General features: G+C 48.4%; 1 protein-coding gene, 1 long non-coding RNA gene and 1 pseudogene across 2 annotated transcripts; all 3 read right to left on the bottom strand.

Annotated features, from left to right (window-relative positions):
- Window positions 1-3,566: 3,566 nt before the first annotated feature.
- LOC123089447 (very-long-chain aldehyde decarbonylase GL1-10) lies at window positions 3,567-5,630 on the bottom strand. Its single transcript, XM_044511126.1, has 4 exons — window positions 4,898-5,630; window positions 4,483-4,630; window positions 4,309-4,341; window positions 3,567-4,012 (listed from the first exon to the last, which is right to left on the bottom strand). The coding sequence occupies exons 1-4, from the start codon at window positions 5,578-5,580 to the stop codon at window positions 4,004-4,006; spliced, it is 873 nt and encodes a 290-aa protein (XP_044367061.1). The 5' UTR covers window positions 5,581-5,630; the 3' UTR covers window positions 3,567-4,003.
- Window positions 5,631-7,463: 1,833 nt separating this feature from the next.
- Window positions 7,464-10,222, bottom strand: LOC123093656 (uncharacterized). The gene is made up of 2 exons (XR_006445469.1): window positions 9,246-10,222; window positions 7,464-8,787 (listed from the first exon to the last, which is right to left on the bottom strand). It is a non-coding gene; the product is annotated as an uncharacterized lncRNA (long non-coding RNA).
- Window positions 10,223-10,237: 15 nt separating this feature from the next.
- On the bottom strand, window positions 10,238-15,753 carry LOC123093655 (uncharacterized; annotated as a pseudogene).
- Window positions 15,754-20,288: the final 4,535 nt, after the last annotated feature.

The raw sequence follows: 20,288 nt of genomic DNA on the forward strand, positions 1-20,288 counted from the left end.
AGACCACCCAATGACTACTATTCCAGTCAGAACACATTGTTGTCACCTCCCCCCTACCAGAGACGGCTTGACCTTCTCGATACATTATAGCCGGGAACTCTTAGTGCATGTGCCCCTAAAGACCAATGCCCTGGAGCCACAGTTGAACCCTTGAATTGATCTGAAGCATCTAACACCATATCTCGCCATGGCACACGCACTACAAGAAATCGTAACCTCGCCGCCCCAATGAGATAGCATGAATCTATGCAGGATCTCCATCAACTACGTCCAGTCGGAGTCAAGGAGGATCGAAGCCAGAAAGAGAAACTCGAATAAGAAGCTCCACCATCCGTCCGTGTGTTGCACCTGTGAAGACTAAAAAAACGCCAACCTAAACTACTAGCCGGAGTGGAGGCCACATGATTCCCTTCCCCGCCACTGGCACCCGAGCGGCTGACAGAGGGGATGTGAATCCATAGACACGCCGATGAAGCCTAGAGGAAAGAATTTACCATAGCCGCCAAGGGGAAGGGGTCGAAATGCTTTGTGTGATAAGGAAACAACGAAGATATGCTGACCAAAATATGAAACTACGAAGATGCGAATATATGCACCATCTTTCTCTATTCAAAAGTAAAGTATGCTAGTAAATCTTGTTGTAGTGTCTATATTTCAGATTCTGAATTGCCTCTAATGAATAAACTTCATAGTTAATATTTGTATGCACATGTCAGTGAATAATTATGAGAAGTATATGCACCACTAGAATCTGTAAATAGCCCTAGGGCTGAAATGGTTCCTTAGAGCAAAAAATGGCACCCTAGGGACATAAAGTTTATCTAGGGCCCGACTTGACAACTCAAGGGAGCGTATTGTTTTCTTAGGGTTTGCTAGCAGACCCAAGGGGTATTCATTGAGTGGGACCATACCAAAGCCATGTTGGCAACTTTCCCTAGAGCCTACAGATTAAACCCTTAGGAAATGGCTATACCTAGGGTAAAGAAGTACAACCCTAGGGACAAATAAAAGAGTCTACCGGCAGTCTTCCACTGCCACTAACACTATAATAATGTATCCCTAGGGCTTCTAGTCTTAACTCTAGGGAGATTTGCACACAATTGATTTTCCAATATACATATATATTTTAGCTAAAAGTTGTTTTCTAAATATTCCAACCAAAATTATATAATTTGAAATATATATAAAAGGGAAAAACACAAGTGGAAATAACATGGAATTGGGTGAAAATATAAGTTGATTGATCATTTTTTCGAAATATAAGTTGATCAATTTCTTTTTGTTCACACGCTTGATGGAATAAAAGATAAATATGGTAGTGAAATAGGTGAAAATAAGTGCATACTTTTTTTTGATGGTTAGGTATACAAAATATCGTACTAGTTATATTTTTTGTGTAGATGCTACTTCAGTAGTGCTAAAATTGAGTCGTACGCGCGCGGAGTTCATTGGGCGTGCCGTATTCTGCCCGCCAATTTTTTTCCCTTTTCACGCGAGCCCGCGCAAATTGGTTGTACGCGCGCATTCCTCCCCTGCAGGCGCGAACTTTTCCCCAAATCGCAAACCCGTGCCGGGAGCGCCGCTAAAATACCACCAAACCGGCAGCGGCGCCACTCATCCATTGCCAGGCCGCCCGTGCCATCCTCAAGCCATCACCGTTGCTGGCGGACGCCGCCGCCGCTGCAGACGCAGGGTGCCGCCGCCACTGCTGCAAACCTTGTTCCCGCGGCAGCTGCTTCAGAAGCAGCTGTCGCCGTTCCTGGCAGACGCCGCCGCCGCTGCAGGCACAGGGTGCCACCGGCACTGCGGCAGACCTTGCTCCCACGACAGCTGCTGCAGAAGAAGCCGTCGCCGTTGCTGGCGGACGCCGCGGCCGCTGCAGAAGGAGCCGTCGCCGTCGCTGGTGGACGCCGCGGCCGATGCAGAAGCAGGGTTCCGCTGCCACTGCTGCAGGCCTTGCTCCCGCGGCAGCCGCCGCTGTCTTGTACCTTACAGATCTGCCGCCCTCAACATCTTCAGACGCAGGCGGGGGCCTCCGCCGCTGCGGTCCTCGACCGACCCTGCCGCCCTCGACCAAGACGTCCTGCAACCTCCGCATCCGCATAGGGGCTTCAACTTCAGAACCAATGCTCGATTAGGTGAGCTCGCATGGCCTTCTTCCCTCCTGTTTCTATATGCGTCTGATCCATGCAGTTTTGGATCAATTATAAATTGTCTCTCTATCTCGTGATTAAACAAAGATGAAGATTTGACCTTTGCATTAGTTAATTATAAGGAGAAGTGAACCTATTAGTACATATAAAAATAGGCTAATTTGCTAGCATGTGCACAGTACTCCGGATTGGTAATTTTCTTAACATCTTTTTTTTGGGTGAAAAACCATTGCTTTAACCTTGTTTAATATAACAAAATGAAGTTTGTTGGTCCTTTGACGTCTGCACTGTGCTGCCAACTATTCTACCATGTCTCTAGAAGAATAGGATAGTTGGATGTACAGTGGGTGAAACGAACATCGGAAATATTCTGAAGAGCGGGTGCGCAACACACCAACTTTTCTTGACCATGTCATTCAGATTATGCCTAATGCAGACCGGTTTGGTGAACTGACCATGTTTCTGGTTGTTTCCCTGTGTTGAACTTAAAATTGTATCTTGGATAATTATATTTTTCTCTAGTTGTTTTATGACCCGATGCACATTTTTCTACTGCTATATACTTATGCCAACTCAGAAATGTGCAATTTTATTTATTTATTTTTCTGAACCTTACTAATGCATTTTATTTCAGTTTATAGGAGGACTTTTTGTGTTGATTAATTGGTAGTTACCAGGCGCAACCATGACAGATAGCTTTTTGGCCGTGCACTTGGCTATTGTTATGATTTGTTGTACTAGTGACTTATATATCATGCACGGTCAATATTCGAGGTTACTAATTGGACAATCCAGGTTACTAATTGGAAAATCTTATGTACATGTTGTGGGGTGTAGGTAATGAGTGGAGCTAGATGCCATCTTTTGTAAAGTGTGGTAATATTGTGTATGCTAGTGGATGTTGTCATGTGTAATGATGGTTGAAATATATAATTTACGTGCTTTTGTGTCTTCAGCTTTTTGGAGGTATTATGTACATTTATCATTAGTAGTTACATTTTTGCAAATCAAATATTAAAATTCATTGCAATACTTATAAATACTGATTTCATAAGGTTGATAAACCCAAGAGCTGGATGGACTAATGGTTCTTGAGTTTTTCCCTAGGGAGTGGAACTAACCCAAAGGATATCTACTTTACAAGTCAGCAGTCATGCCACATGTCAGTTGTTTCCCTAGGGTACAAAACCTAAGGGAAATTAAACAATGCCTAGGGTATTCTTTGAACACCCAAGGGAAACCAAGATTCCCCCACCAATTGATCCCTAGGGCAATTTCCCTAGGGTATACACTAGGGAAACCACTTTCCCTAGTGTTTTCGCCCTTTTGCTTAGGGTATCTGGCCCTAGGGCTATTTGCAGATTCTAGTAGTGATGGTGAAAGTATTTTTCATGATCAGATGGAACAATATGGAACAGTGAATCTTGCCAGTTTTTCCAACTGGTCATTCCACCTTCCCATTAATTTCTTAATGAAGATACACATTCTGGATTACAACAATAAAGGAGGCAAAGAAAGAGAGCAATGAGTCGGGGCATTAGCAGGAAATCCACTGTGAATGATTGCCATTGAAACACTCGCTATGAGACAAAAACTTGCTACCACCATACTAACAACAACCAAAGAGTTCAACATGGTACACAACAAATAACTAGAATATGAAACTAGACTCGAGAATTTGCACACACAAAAACAGCGAATCAAGGCAGGCAGTGGCCTAGGCATCAACAAGGTAGTTCAACACCAGGATCATCAAACACACAAAGCTTCAATCATCCGCCCCGCCAGAGTTGCCGCGACCTTCATCAGCTCCTACACACCTTTCTGCAGTTTAGTCTTGTTATCCCCTTTCAGCAAGCCTGACCATATCAAAAAGGAACAAACAAACAGTGAATACAATTTCAATCGAAATAGCTCTAATTTCCACCACCACTTAACCAACAAACCTCCAGCCCCCCCCCCCCCCCCCCCCCTTTTTTTTGCTTAGACCTACAAATTCTAGGCCACCTCACCATATAATAATTAACCTCACAGTTGTAATCAATGAATATAGTTATTTATTCTCTGTTAATTAATTGTAGAAGATAGAAATGCTTATGCTTGTTCTAGCTAGGATAGAGAGAGGATGAAGAAAATTGCATCGTGATGTACGTACCTTTTCTAGGCTTGCCTTATGGTATCGGTAGCCCTGTAACAATAAGATGGCACACGAGGTGATGATCATTAATTGTCCTTTTTCTTCTTTGTGAACCCACTCAACCTTAACTAGTCAATTAGACAGACAGATTTGCATATATAGCAAATAAATCAATAACAGCAATCTTCTTACTTTATCTGTCCCATACAAATAGTCGCAGAAGGTGAAAACGGAGGAGAAGTTGCTCTGGCTCTGACCACCTACACGGTGATGGTAGTCATGGTGTTGGGCCCCTCCATAGAATGGGATAAGCTTTGTCGGGTTGAATGGAAAGTTGAACCTGCATTCTCGTCAAGCACTTTCATCGATCAGCAGTTTGGTTTGATTGTAAGAAGAAGTAGCATGATGCATGCTAGCGTTGCTTATACTACTCCCTCCGTTCCTAAATATAAGTCTTTATAGAGATTCCACTATGAACTACATACGGATCTATATGGATGCATTTTAAGTGTGGATTCATTCATTTTGCTCCGTGTAGTCCACCTAGTGAAATCTCTACAAAGACTTACATTTAGGAACGGAGGGAGTAGTATTTAACGAGAGTTACCCGCTGTGGATGTCGATGGCCTCTAGGTGGCGTAGGACGAACCAGAGCCAGAGGGTGGTCATGTGGCAGGGCACAATGGCGGGGCCGGTGAAGGCGGGGACGCCGAGGATGAGGACCTCGGCCCAGTGCGCGTAGGGCGCGGCGTAGCCGAAGGGCGCCGTGAACTCGTGGTGGACGCGGTGGATGTTGTCGTAGCCCCACCTGGTGTGCAGCAGCCTGTGGATCCAGTAGCCGAGGTAGTCCTCCACCAGCAGGTAGACCAGCATCTGCGCCGCCACCTCCCCGGCCGACGGCAGCGGCAGCCCCGTCCGGATGCCGACCATCTTGACGGCCGGGTAGGAGACGAGGCTGAGCGTCCCGACGGTGAGGAGCAGGACGCGGCCGGTGTCCAGGTAGCAGCGCAGGAACGCAGCGGGCGAGAGGTGCGCCCGCGGCTGCAGCTTGTACGTGGACGGCCTCATCACGGCGGCGGCGACGCCGTCCGGAGCAGCGCGAGCGCGGAGCTCGAGCAGCGCGAGGGGGAGCGGCGCGAGGGTGTAGAGGAGGAGGAGGATGGCGACGTTGTGGCAGTAGAGCAGGTGGTCGGGCATGGACGCGGAGTAGCAGAGCCAGGCCGCCTCGGCGCGCGTCATGGCGCGGCCCAGCGCCGCCTCCGCCTCCGCCGCCGTCGCGTATGGCAGCATAGGCGACAGGAGTGTGGTGGTGTGGAATCTGATACGTTCGGCGTCAAATGTTTTTTTTTGCAGTTGAGCTAGCTCTCGAGCCGTTTTGTAGTAGGCGCCGGCTGGTCTCTGTCGACAGCATAGGTGACGTGAGACATGTGCGGTGAGGATGGCATGCATGCATGCACGTCGCATGCATGTCCGGCCCAGGACGGTGATGGTGAGCTACGACGGTTGGTCTGTCATGGAAAGAAATTTGGAAAAACTGTACTAGTACCTAACCTTAACCTAGGACAGTAGGCTGAGTGACATGTTTATTCACGTCACTCGTCATAGTACATGCATATGCATGTGCTCGCAACTGCCTGCCTCCGGCGGAGCTATGTACAAAGCTGCAGGTGCCATGCCCCTCCCCCCAGCCTTGACTAGTTTTGTGAAGAATTTTGTTTAGAGAGCTGAGATTGATATTTTTTGGGTATTTTATCCCTTAGAGGGATGCTCCGGCGTTGTAGACACGCGGCGCACGACCACCCTTGGGCAGTGGTCGCACTTGATGAGGGACAACGGTGCGCCGACGAGCTTTTGGGCATGCTCCGAGCCCGACCGGCCGCCATTCGCGTATCTGCCGGCGGACCACCGACGGTGCAGATCCGAGCGGCTAGAGGACGAGCCACTGCCTGCATGTGGCCTTGCGGCCCTGCCAGGGCCTTCCGGCAAGGTACCCGGCCAGTCCATGGCGCGGCCCGGCCTCCCACAGGCGGGCGAGCTCAAGACCGACCGGATCCGCCCCAAATCCGGCCGGCGGGTGCGCAAACAAGGTGGCTGTGCTTGGGTAGCTCGGCGGCGACGAGAGGAAGGGGCTGGGCAAGCGCGCGTCCGAGGTGCACGCTGCAATGGCAGCGGGCAGCCGACGGCGGCGAGGGGGAGAGAGGGAAAGAGTGTGGAAGAGTGGAGTGGATGCGGCCGGAGGGAGGAGGGGGGCGGATAGAAAAAGGCCCGTCCTGTGCCACCGACGGGCGGGCCAGGGAAGGACACACGCAGACGACCCACGCGTCCGCGTGGTGTCCGTTTCACCCCAAAAGCGGCGCAAACTTGGACCGCGGATGGGTCGAAAGCAGACACAAAACGGACAAAAGTTCGTTTGCGCTCGCGCGTTGGGCCGCCTCCTTTGTCCCTTTTACCCCAAACGGATCGGAGCGGACAGGATAGGGTCGCACGGTGGAGTTGGCCTCAAGAACTCAAAGGCGGGGAGGACGCGGCTCCAACAGTGTCGTCGACAGAGGAAGAAGCGCTTCGGACCGTTGCATGCAGATCGGATAGCCCCCCCCCAGAATATTGACTGTCGGGAACAAAAATTCAGACCACTGTGCAATAATCAGCCCAATGAAACTGACGTGTAGCCAACAACACTGTTGACCATCATCAACCACCGTCTACGTATGGGTCGACTGTGCAATAATCAGCCCAATGAAACTGACGTGTAGCCAACAACACTGTCCACCATCATCAACCACCGGCTACGTATGGGTCGTCGTTAATACTATACTCCGTCCGTGTTAGATAATAACAACAAATAAACGAGACAGAAAGACACGGATTTTTACGTGAAAACCCTTGCGGGAGAAAATCACGGAACGCACGACGGCGTATCACTATAATTGGAAGGAGTATTACATTACACGAGAGGACAACCCCCCTCTACGTGCTAATCTGGTGGAGATCTCTCTCATCTATTCTACTAGGTAGGAAGTGCGGCTTGCCGCACCCGACAGCACCCGCTGCCGGATACGGTCATATCCAGTTTGGTAATACAGTAATTATTGAGGCATTGTAAATATAAAAATAACAATAATTTAGTTATATTTATCAATCTAATATATCAAGTTTATATTTGAAGCATTGCATCGATATATACACATTCAATACATAGCAATTGGTTCAGGAAACAACAGGTTCAGTTCAAAAGCAAGCTATACATATTTAGTATATAGAAGTTGGTCCACGCAACTACAAAGGATTTAGTCCGAAATCAAGCTACGCATGTTCACGCGCTTATCTTAAACGTCACGACCAAAGAAAGCCACAGGTGCAAATACCTCATGTTCACGCGCTTGACTCTGCCTTCTCACATATAGCTTGTTCTCAAGACTATTGCTTCTGTCCTGAGATTATGAGCTACCACCTCAATATTCTTGAGAGCCTCATTTGTTGACTTGTCCACAACACGAGTAGGAGGAAAAGCATGTGCTATCACATTATGAAGCTGGTGTAAGAAAGCTGGCATGTATCTTATAGCATACAAATATCCTTTGGCAACCATGTCTATTGTGTCAAATGCTTCATTGAGCCTGAGCCTTAGATAACCAAAGTCTTGTTCCATCTTGTTTAAGCGTCCATAACTCAGATCTTTGACCACTGTGCTTGTGGCATTTTCGATGGTCCTGATGGCTTCAAAAAGGCAAGTCTTCCGCCGCTGCCTCATCGGAGGATCGAACACCAGTAAATGAACTCATGGTGTTACTTAAACAGCCCCTTCGACTATAACGGGCTGCGGTAAACATAAGCTCCTCCAAAAGGAGATCAAGCATCATTCGGCCTGGGATCCTCCCAACACAAGGCTCAGCCTACGTCATAAAGAAGCTCAACAGGGTTAATTAAAATCAGGGAAGACAAAGACAATGTATAGAACAATTTTTTGAACACTCAGGCTATCTAATGAAGCAATTGCAGAAAAATTAGACGTATAGTGTAGGACTATTTGCATGTAATTAGTGACCTAAATTAAGTGGAACAATCAGGCTATCTGTTCAGGACAGTAATATGGACAAAATATGCATATGGATAATCTGTATCTAACTCCATCGTTGAACTCAGGTTTTGGGAAAACAAATTAGACTACCTATGATCTCTTGCTGAATCGTAATTGCAGGAAATTTAGGTGGAGGCTAGATCAGTCAATCTACACATAAGCAGGCACGCGTGCGCTAGCAGACGATGCTGGTCCAGGGGAGCCTCGATCGAAGACCTCACACCGATGTTCATGGTGGGTGCTAGATGCCTCTGCAGTACGATTTTACAGGCAGAGGGAAAGGCAACAACCATGGTCCCAACGAGAGGAATCACAAGCGAAAGAAATGACAGAAGCATTTGCCAGTGGTTAGTTACCCTGAAGGAAAACTGGAGGTGCGGGGGTGACTGGTCTGGCGTCGCCGCTGCTGCTTGTCTTGTCTGGAGCAGAAGGAAATGAATAACATTAGGTCAGATGCAACCAAGTAGAATTTATAGTGGTAGCTCTGTATTCGAACTTGTAGGACATTGTATCTTCCCGGTAGACATGTAAGCAAAAGAGTATCTAAGTACTAAAATAAATGCATCGAGCTTATTTCCTATACACGTTCAAGAAGACATTGCTTCAGAACATGAATGCGCTTATCTGTAAGAGGAGAACCAAGTTATGCCATCAGCTCATCCATTAAAAGTTTAAAACCATTCATATAAGCATCCAAAGAAACAATGTTGGGCGTACATAAAATTAGTTTGCTTTCTGCCCATCCTCTTCGGTTTCATTTATTAATTAGTCAAGACGCCTATAACTTAGCATTCATGTTAACCCGGCAGCAACAATAATTAGATGAGGGAAAACAATGTAACATAGCATACACTAATCTTTGATTCGAATCACCAACCTTTGGTGTGCCCAAGTGTTTCACAGGTCATTCATGACCTTCTATAACTGCAATAATAGGTAGCCAGCAAAACATCAAATTTCAAGTGTTTCTACTCACAGTTTCACAGACATACAACAGTCCTAAGATGCTATCTAAATATTAAGTAAGTTAAATCTACTAATTAGTCCAATTAATAGATCCAAAACCCAAGCAAAAGGCATAAACTAACATGACGAGTGACACACATTCATGAATTACATAAGTCACCGAAGAAAGAATTTAGAAAATTAGGAGAAACCAAGCGGACATTCTTGAAGAAGCTAGGAAATCCGCACCATGTCATACACAAAATACCAATCATATAATGTGAACTGCGAGCAAGAGCTTGCCAACAATAATAGGAAATCAAATTATAAATCAGCACGACATAGCATAGCATGTAGGATTCAACATCCATTTTAAATGATTCAACATCACACAGTTAAGCAAGGATTGGAGGAAAACACATACCAAAGATCTAGTGAGTTTCACATGGAAGAACGTTTAGTTAATAAACACGATATAGGTGTAGATACGCAACGGTGTTGCATAAGATGGTGAAATACCTATTCAAGCTCCTTCAGATGTCCAGCAATCTAACATACATGTAGCTACCACACGATTGTCATGCAGGCGGGTTAACAACATTCTGAAATCAAATGCACACAACATGTATTGCATGCCCTCATTTCTAAAGCTGAATTAAACTTCACCAATATATGCAAAACAATTAACATGTTTGTGTGAAAATATCATGCAGGACACTGAGTGTCATGTCATTTGAGAAAAATTTAGACATACAAGTATAACTTAGGAGAGAAGCACTCTGTTCTCACTTTCTTCCTGTGTCATTCAACCAATCAAATGATGGCACAAAGCGAAACCCAACAAATAGAAAGGAAAGGAGAGGGATCTCTCACCCAGAGAAGGGAGTTTGGAGGGGGGGGCAACAACAACTACTATGACGACTGGTGCAGGTGTCGTCGTAAACACAAGCATATGTGAGCCTAACCATATCCTTGGTATTTGTTGAAATTGTCAGGGAGACATATATTAGTTGACAAAGAAGTATACTGCAGGCAATTCAAGAAATCTATACAACCTAGAAAAATAAGTGATTGCTATTTGATCACAGGCATCCTTTTTTTCTCATGTGGACACCAAAGAAGAATATCAGGCCAAATGTAGCAGACCAAAGCCCAAGAATAAGGGGTGGTAGCAGACCAGAGAGAACAAATCAGATAGTCCCTTTAGCTTTTAAAAAAAGAGCCGGCGAGGTATCTCTTAAATAAAGCCAAGGCCCATGAAACATACACTTTTAAATAAAGCCAAGGCCAATGAACAAACTAACAACAGCAAAATGCGTACTCGTATGATAGTTTCAGGCAATATCATTCTAAATTTCTAATCAAGTGGTCAAAGAACTTGAGGGGAAATTGCAAAGAAAAGAAAGCATGGTCCTCACCACTCAAGGATGCACTAGAGATAGAAATCATGCTTGCAGCTTGTAACCTGTGACAATTCAAAACAAGAACCAGAACAGCTTCAACTTCCGACACGTCTACCACCAAATCAAAAGATTTCCATCGCCAATCACCATTACATCCGCAAGAGAGAGGTCGCTATCGGAGGGCTCGCTGTCGCAGAAGGCCTCAAGGCAGATGATGCAGGCGTCGTCGAAGGTGTCCTGCACGCCACCCTCCACGAAAGCCGCTGCCGACGAGAGCATCTTCATCTTTGTTGCCTTCTTGTCCATTGCTCCCTCCCTCCCCCCTCTCTGTTTACTAATCCAATGACCGCACAAATGGATAGCTGTCTCCACCGCGCAAATCCCTGCAACAACATGAATGACAAGATTTGGATATAAAATTTGTGTGGAAATACCTATATAACAGAGATAATCATCAATGATTTTCATTAATAAGACATGTAAATGGCGATGCACAACACACAAGAATCGGGTTTACTTCGCACATTCACATATACTAACAAACACCTCGAGCTGGCAATGGCAGGTCAGCCTAAAGCTTTCATATTCGGAGATGTATATTGCAGTTTGTGGAAACAAGTAATGTGACTCGTGAGAGAATTAGTTATTGCATGCCACAACACATAACAATTTCCCACTAAATCAGGGTGATTTGTCAACAAACAGCAAGGTTAAAATAGTATCATTCAATTCGAAAGTTTAATTTAACACCAAATAATATCCATTACCATAGAAGAAAGCATAATTTACCTCCTAAGTGTTCAGATACAGCTCCAACAACTAAACCCCCAACCATATCAACGGCAAGCACATCTGAATATGCACCAACAATTGCCATAGACAACAAGAGGGAGAGCGCATCAACTCACATAAACCTGAGGAACAAGAAAAGACATCATTAAGTAACCAAGTGCTACAGCTATGCAAGATCAAGAAATTGACTATGATGGTGAGAAGGAAAAATAATAGATTGGCTCTAGCAAGTAATGAAACGGAAATAGTTACCCTATTCGAGCTGGCTACTTCTTGAAATATGTCTCATAGATGGGGTAGCATAAAAGGGAACAAAAAAATTAGATAATTTACACACTTTCTAGTAGTATATATTAAGAGTAATGAACAAAATAAAAAAGGAAAATATTTTTTCAAGTGCCAAGCACTATGTAAATACAACTTACAACAAAATTAATTCAAAATTATGCCAACTTTCCAATAACTACGTTAAATCCAGTTCACTTGGTAATCTTTCAAACCAAAAGTTGGAATACGGGACATGTTCTATTAAGAAATTAAAACCCTCCCATTCCCACCCCGACCAACCTAACAAATGGATTCTGAACTGCAACTTTTATGCGGCCAGAACTTATTTCTTGTTCTGAACACCACTTTTTAAGTAAACAGAGGATAAAAGAATATTCAAAAAGAACAACAGCCGGTCTCAAATTCCATAGGCTATAAGCTTAAAAACATTGCATTTTAGTCTTTCTTATTTCCCCCCTCCAACCACTTTCATCTCTTGATTCAAATGCACTGAATTTGTATGTTGGAATACACCACTCGCCGAAGTTGGTCTGACCTAAGGTTAGTTGGGCTAAGTAAATTTTAGCCACAACAAACTACATTGCCACCCCCTGCAAAAAAAAACTACATTGCCACCATAGAGCTAGATGTGCTTTCATCAGTTGTTGTAGCGAAATTATAAATAAAGCAGCGGTTCTTTCTTACTTGTCCTACTTTATTCATACACTACAACAATCCTCAAACTGCAGTTAAGAAGATACTCCAGAGAAACTGGTTCGCTACTTTGGGCAGGACATCCACCGCAAAGAGCTAATCAGAAGATGCATCTTTATATTAAAATGAAATGTGTGATACTACATATGGTCGCATGCGTGACAATCACACTCACACAGAACCACAAATTTGATAGTATTTGCTTACAAAATATATGACATATCTTTCCTTCTACAAACAGAGTGTCATGAGATACCTTCGGGTAGAGGGGCGCCGCAAAAGCACTTTAGGCGCATATTTGTTTTGTTCCTTCAGCTTATATTTCTCCTGCAACCGAAAACGGTCATACAAAATCAGACCTCAGTGTTCCACCAAAACAGCAAGGAAACAAACCAGACAATAAGTAACGGATGCCAACCTGTGAGAACACTGTCTTATTTCCAAATGTGGAGCCATTTGCTATCAAAGCCTCCACGATGGCGTCACTGCTGGCACCCTCCCTATTAAAAACCCGCACGACATCAAGATCTCATTAAAAAACAGAGAAAGGAAAGTAAATATCCTACTCGAGCAGGACATGTGGACAACGTTCAATTGAATCCTCACCGCTTCATCGCCTCGATGTCCTTGCTGGACAGCGTCTGCACGGTGTTATTGTCGATCAGGGGCCTATTGTCCCTGGTCTCGTCCTGCGGCTGGCCATCGGCGGCACCGCCATCTCGCGGCTTATCATCTGTACCAATCAACCAATGCCATCCATTGTTGTTACTAAGGTGAAACAGCAAGGCATGTTTGAATGAGTAGAGTGCAGAGATGAACTGGAAGGGAGAACAGTATAATCATCCATCCTTGCCTTGGCAGAGGACGAGGCCGTTGGGGCCGCCGACAAGCGGCTGCAGCGAGCAGCTCTTGTCCCCTATCTTCACCGTCCTGCGCCACCACACAGCAGAGAGACGTCAGCGCACCCGCACGTACAGCTATGGTTTCGGGGGCGAAGGTGTCCTGCGCGCCACCCTCCACGAAAGCCGCTGCCAACGAGAGCATCTATCTTTGTTACCTTCTTGGAGGGTGGCGCGCATGTTTGAGGGTTTGAGGGTTCTACTAGTAATGCTCTCGTTGGCAGCGGCTCGCAGGTGACCACGAACTATGGCAAACCTTGCTTGCAAAATACCGAAAGCTCTCTCAATATCCTTGCGGGCTGCCTCTTGTGCCTTGGTGAAATGAGCCTCTTTTCTTGTTAAGGGCACCCCATTTTTTTCCTTGATGGACTTCACAAGAGTTGCCCATTCGAGATAGATGCCATCGGTGAGATAGTATCCCATTGAGTACTCATTGTCCATGATTTTGTAGTTGCAAGCTGGAGCATCCCCAGAAATTAATCTTTTGAACAAAGGAGATCTATTGAGGATATTGATATCATTGAGTGTTCCCGGCAACCCAAAAAATGCATGCCAAATCCATGTGTCCTGAGATGCTACGGCCTCAAGCACAATGGTAGCATCACGGCTTTTACCGCAATACATTTCGTGCCATGCCTTTGGGCAATTTTTCCACCTCCAATGCATGCAATCAAGACTACCTAGCATCCCCGGCCATCCCCTTTTTTCATTCATTTCCATTAATCTCTTTGTATCTTCCTCGTTTAGTGCCCGAAGATACTGCTCATCGTACAACCGGATGACCAACTTGGCAAACCTACGGACTGACTCCGTGGTTGTATCTTGCCCAATTCGAAGATACTCGTCGGTATAATCCGCGGGTATGCCATAAGCGAGTACCCGCATTGCCGCCGATATCTTTTGATATGCACTAAACCCCATGATACCGGCGGCGGATCTACGACGTTTAAAGTAATATGAGGCGACCTCACAATCGGTGACAATCTTCATAAACAAACTACGCCGCATTCGGTACCTTCTGCGGAAGAGGCGAGGAGGGTATGTAGGTACCTCGGAGAAGTAGTCTTCCATCAAATGTTCGTGTCCTAGAGCGCGGTTCCGGTAGATGGTGACTCGCCCCATCTTCGACCCTCTTCTCTGATCCATCAGCTTCACGCGGTTTTCAAAGGATTGCACGTCGATGAGGAGGTTCATCATCTCAACGTCATCATCTTGCAACAACTCATCGATGTTCGAATCGTCGGATGAAGACCAACCCGACGAATCGGACAACGAGTCCATGTCGTTGTTGTTCACCTCCATCTACACAATACAACAAAAAATAAATTGTGAGTGCCAACAATGAATCAAAAAGGAAAAAAATAAAACAAAAAGAAAGAAAGGAAAGCATACCTGCGGGGAGCTCGGGGCGGCGGCGCGGCTGCCTCTGGCCTGCCTGGCCTCTGGCGCGGTGGCTCGAGGAGGCCTGAGGCGGGAGGCGGCTGGGGGCGGGAGGCGACTGGGGGGCGGGGGCCGGGGCCCGACGGCTGAGGCGGGCGGGCAGGGGGCGGGGCGCGGCCGGGGGGCGGGACGCCGGGCCGGGAGGCCGGGGGGTGGGGCACGGAGCGGGGCGGTCGGGGGCCGGGCCGCCGGGCGGGAGGCGGCGGGGAACGGCGGATCCGGTGGCGGGGAGTGTGGCGCAGGGGCGGGACGGCGGCGGCGTCAAGGGGAGGTGGGGGGGGGCGGCCGGATTTGGGGCGGGCGACGGCCGGCGGCTTGGGAGGGAGGAAGCGGGAGGTTGGGGACGGGAAACTTCCCTCCCGCGCGACGGGGGAAGGGACTGCGGGCTGGGGTCGAGCGCCCCCCTCCAACCCTCACTTCTACGGTTTGAAATTGGGTTTGAGGGTTGGACCCTTACTTTTTTTTGAGGGTTTGAGGGTTTAGGGGTTCTGGTCTTTGCGTTTTTTTTGTTGCAACCCGTAAAAAAGCGGTTATTTTTGAGGGTTTGAGGGTTTAGGGGTACTACTAGTAATGCTCTTATCCATTGCTCCCTCCCTCCTGCCTCTTTGTTTATTATTCAATGACCGCAGGAATAGCAAGTTCCCTTGTGTGCAAAAGAAAACAGAAGTAGTGCTAGGATTAAGCATGCAAAGCATGTACATCACCATGAAATCAAATATCACCTGTAGTGGGCTGCTGTCGTGCATCACCGGGGACGAAGGCGCCGCCGTGGAGGAGGGGGTCGGCAGCTGGGGTGGGGGATGTATCGAGCGGGCAGTGGCGCTGCCAAGCCAGCGCGGACGAACGAAATCAGTCCCACATGAACACACACACGCGCGCGCACGCACACAGAGGAGGAGGGAGGGAGAGGGGCGCACCTGGACATGCCTTGAACGTCCGCTTCTCATGCCGCGACCTAGTCTAGGGCTGGCCACTCGTGTGTGGCTGTGGAGGAGGAGACAGCCATCGGGCTCCTGCAGAATCGAAGGCGACTCGCCTCGCTAGTCGTCGATCTCCTGGGCCGCCGCTGCTGGTTGTCCCTCCATGACTCGAGCGGGAGCAAGGAGGCCGGTGCCGGTGCCGATCCCGTGGACCATCGCTGCAGGACGGGATGTGCGGCCGTGGCGCGGCTAGTCCTCCTCGGCCACCGCTGCAGGACGGGGACCGGGGCGAGCAACGATGGCGGCAGAGGATGCGCTAGCACGACGGGAGGGGAGGAGGCCAGGCAGCGAGACGTAGGGGAGGAGCTAGGGTTAGGGGATGGGAGGAGGGGTGGGGGTGGCGATGCGAGGGGCATGGGGATGGAGCGAGCGGCGGCGGCGGCTGGGGCACGAGAGAAAGGAAGGGGCGCGACGGGGATAGTGTGAAAAGACGAGAATGCCCTCGGCGGGGCAGGGAAATTACAGGCGGTGGCATGAACTGGAGTGTTGTAGCAGTGTTTCTATCGATCCGGCGGTCCGAATCGATCATCTCGCGATCCGACTGCCCGGATCGATCCATCTCGCGATCCAACGGCCAGATCTCGTTTGGACACGCAATCGGACGGTCCAAAATCCAATGGCCCGAGGAGGCTTCATTTTGTTCCAGACTCTAACAATGGGATGACTAGCTGGTACTATATAAAGGGACAAACAACTCTCTTTCTTGGTGGACACGAAACATAGTTGTAGTCATGCTACGTCTAGCACGGTTGGCATGCCGTAGTCCGGTAGGACTCCATCTGTAGTACAACACTTGTATGGGATTCCGAACACAATAAAATAACACTCCACCTTGAGACGAAATCCCTTACAATAATCATAGATAGCATCAACTCCTCAATTAAAGTCATCACAAGTAAACCTTGTGCCTGGAAACATCCATTTAGGACTAATAAACTTCTCATGAAGTCATATTGAACAAATCAATCAGTAGGTCGTCCAGAAAACAGCACAGCTATCAATAAAGCAGACTAACAAAACTTGGTCTGCAATAAAAGTCCGAGTTTGTGCCACTGACCTCAAAAAACTGAAACTGCTCAATCATCAAATGACATAAGTCATCATATCTCCTGTGATGCCTGAACGAGCGCATAGCTCATAGTGCAACATCTTGATGCACATCGCATTGTGAAGAACTCATCTCATGGAATTTGAACGTGCTTCAAAACTGAAAGCACAAACCTCGGCAAACAATACTCATGCAAGAGCATATGGTACGAATGGCATCACGTGCACCCAAAAACTGCCGACTTGTGGTGGTTAATGAAAAATCCATGACATGGTCATGAACTGCCCTTGTAGAAAAACTGTCGGATGAAGGAACCATCTTAACATGCAACGGAGTTTCAACTCTGCAATAGACCCCTCTTGAAAGAGCAAAGACAACTAAATTGCACTTGAAACTTAACAGCGCTAAATGTTGTAGTATCTAGCAGAAACAAAACAATCTCCTTCTTGCACCTCAACTGATTCTCATCACGAACATGAATATCAAAACAAAACCTTCACATGCATAACAACAAAACACTATGGAGAGTATAGTGTATATGCTGGCTACCAACATGCTTAATAATTACTTCCTCCATACCCTTTTTTTCTTGATAACTAAATTGTGTTCTTCAAATAACTGCAGCAAATTGCATCCATTATCCCGACGGGCCATAATCCTCAAAACTCCACCTTGAAGAAAAACTGAGTGCATCCTGATAATTGGCTTGCGCCAACAATGCTCGCATCTCGACTTGCCATAGGGTAAACCTTGTGTCACGATCCAGCAGCGGAACATCGTACTTCATGGATGCCATGAGTAGATTAAATCTGTGTTCACAAAATAGTATAAGCCGATAGAAAAAATCTTGACAGAATTAATATGCGGAGCAGACGAAAAATAGGATAAATGGCACCTGGTAGTCTTTACAGGAGCAACGGGGTACACTGCACAATAATCAACGTGCACTGTAGCCTTCAAGTGATGAACAGGAGCACTAGCAGCAGCCTTATCCAGAGTAGTAATAGTATTGTACTGTATTATTTGTTTGTGGTTGATGCGAAGTAGCAGCAACACACCAGCACAACGTGGCCTGAATCTCGAGACTTGAAGTCGGTTGCTTTGGTAAGGCCAACTTCACCGTACAACCCCAAATCGTCTGGGTCTGTCCGTTTGGGTTTAAAAGGACAAATGAAGCGGCCCAACGCGCGACCCCATCCGTAAAAAACTTTTGTTTCTGGTCCGGTTTGCCCCATCCCGAGCGCAAATTTGATTCGGCTTTGCGATCGAGCAGACACCGAGCGGACGCTTTCCGCGTCCTTCCCGACTGCTCTTGTCCGGCCTGGACCCACCTGTCACCCACTCATCACCTCCCATCGATCTCTCTCCTTTTTCTCGCTCTCCTTTTTCTCTCTCTCCCCGTGGTGAGCGCCACGGGCGCGCAAGCAAGGGTCGGCGGCGTGGGCCGGCGCTACGGGCGCAGCCAGGGTGCGGCCACCGCGGGGCGGCGAGGGCGTGGGCCGGCGCGGCCACCGCGGGGCGGCCAGGGCGCGGCCACCGCAGGCCAGCCAGGGCGCGCGCCGGCGCGACCACCGCGGGGCGGCCAGGGCGCGGGCGCGGCCACAGCGGGGCGGCCAGGGCACGGGCCGGCACGGCCACCGCAGGGAGGCGAGGGCGCGGGCGCGCCGCAGGGCGGCAAGGGCGCGGGCGCGGCCACCGTGGGGCCGCCAGGGCACGGGCCGGCGCTGGCGGTGGGCGCGGCCACCGCGGGGCGGCCAGTGGGCGGGGAGCGTCGACAGCGGCGGCCTCCCAGCGGCTCGTGGAGGCGGTGGCGCGCGGCGACTCGAGGGAGGTGTTGGAAATATGCCCTAGAGGCAATAATAAAGGGATTATTATTATATTTCCTTGTTCATGATAATTGTCTTTTATTCATGCTATAACTGTATTATCCGGAAATCGTAATACACGTGTGAATACATAGACCATAACATGTCCCTAGTGAGCCTCTAGTTGACTAGCTCGTTGGTCGACAGATAGTCATGGTTTCCTGACTATGGACATTAGATGTCATTGACAACGGGATCACATCATTAGGAGAATGATGTGATGGACGAGACCCAATCCTAAGCATAGCACAAGATCGTGTAGTTCGTTTTGCTACAGCTTTTCCAATGTCAAGTATCTCTTCCTTAGACCATGAGATCGTGTAACTCCCGGATACCGTAAGAGTGCTTTGGGTGTACCAAACGTCACAACGTAACTGGGTGACTATAAAGGTGCACTACAGGTATCTCCGAAAGTGTCTGTTGGGTTGACACGGATCGAGACTAGGATTTGTCACTCCGTATGACGGAGAGGTATCTCTGGGCCCACTCGGTAATGCATCATCGCAATGAGCTCAAAGTGACCAAGTGTTTGGTCACGGGATCATGCATTACGGTACGAGTAAAGTGACTTGCCAATAACGAGACTGAACGAGGTATTGGGATACCGATGATCGAGTCTCGGGCATGTAACGTACCGAATGACAAAGGGAATTGTATACGGGGTTATTCGAATCCTCGACATCGCGGTTCATCCGATGAGATCATCGAGGAGCATGTGGGAGCCAACATGGGTATCCAGATCCCGCTGTTGGTTATTGCCCGAGAGCCGTCTCGGTCATGTCTACGTGTCTCCCGAACCCGTAGGGTCTACACACTTAAGGTTCGGTGACGCTAGGGTTGTATGAATATGAGTATGCAGTATACCGAATGTTGTTCGGAGTCCCGGATGAGATCCCGGACGTCACGAGGAGTTTCGGAATGGTCCGGAGGTAAAGAATTATATATAGGAAGTGGTATTTCGGCCATCGGGAAAGTTTCGGGGTCACCCGGTATTGTACCGGGACCACCGGAAGGGTCCCGGGGGTCCACCGGGTGGGGCCACCCATCCCGGAGGGCCCCATGGGCTGAAGTGGGAGGGGAGCCAGCCCATAGTGGGCTGGTGCGCCCCCTAGGCCCACCCCCTGCGCCTAGGGTTGAAACCCTAGGGTGGGGGGGCGCACCACATGCCTTGGGGGGCACTCCTCCCCCCTTGGCCGCCGCCCCCTTGGGAGATTGAATCTCCCAGGGCCGGCGCCCCCCCTGGGGGCCTATATAAAGGGAGGGGGGAGAGGGGCAGCCGCACCCTGAAGTCCTGGCGCCCCCTCCCCCTGCTACACCTCTTCCTCCTCCGTCACGTGCTTGGCGAAGCCCTGCCGGAGTGCTGCTGTTCCACCACCACCACGCCGTTGTGCTGCTGCTGGAGCCATCATCATCAACCTCTCCTTCCCCCTTGCTGGATCAAGAAGGAGGAGACGTCACACGCACCGTACGTGTGTTGAACGCGGAGGTGCCGTCCGTTCGGCGCTAGGATCTCCGGTGATCTGAATCACGGCGAGTACGACTCCATCATCACCGCTCCATCTAACGC

Source organism: Triticum aestivum, chromosome 4B (genome assembly GCF_018294505.1).
Source record: "Triticum aestivum cultivar Chinese Spring chromosome 4B, IWGSC CS RefSeq v2.1, whole genome shotgun sequence".
Lineage (NCBI taxonomy): Eukaryota > Viridiplantae > Streptophyta > Magnoliopsida > Poales > Poaceae > Triticum > Triticum aestivum.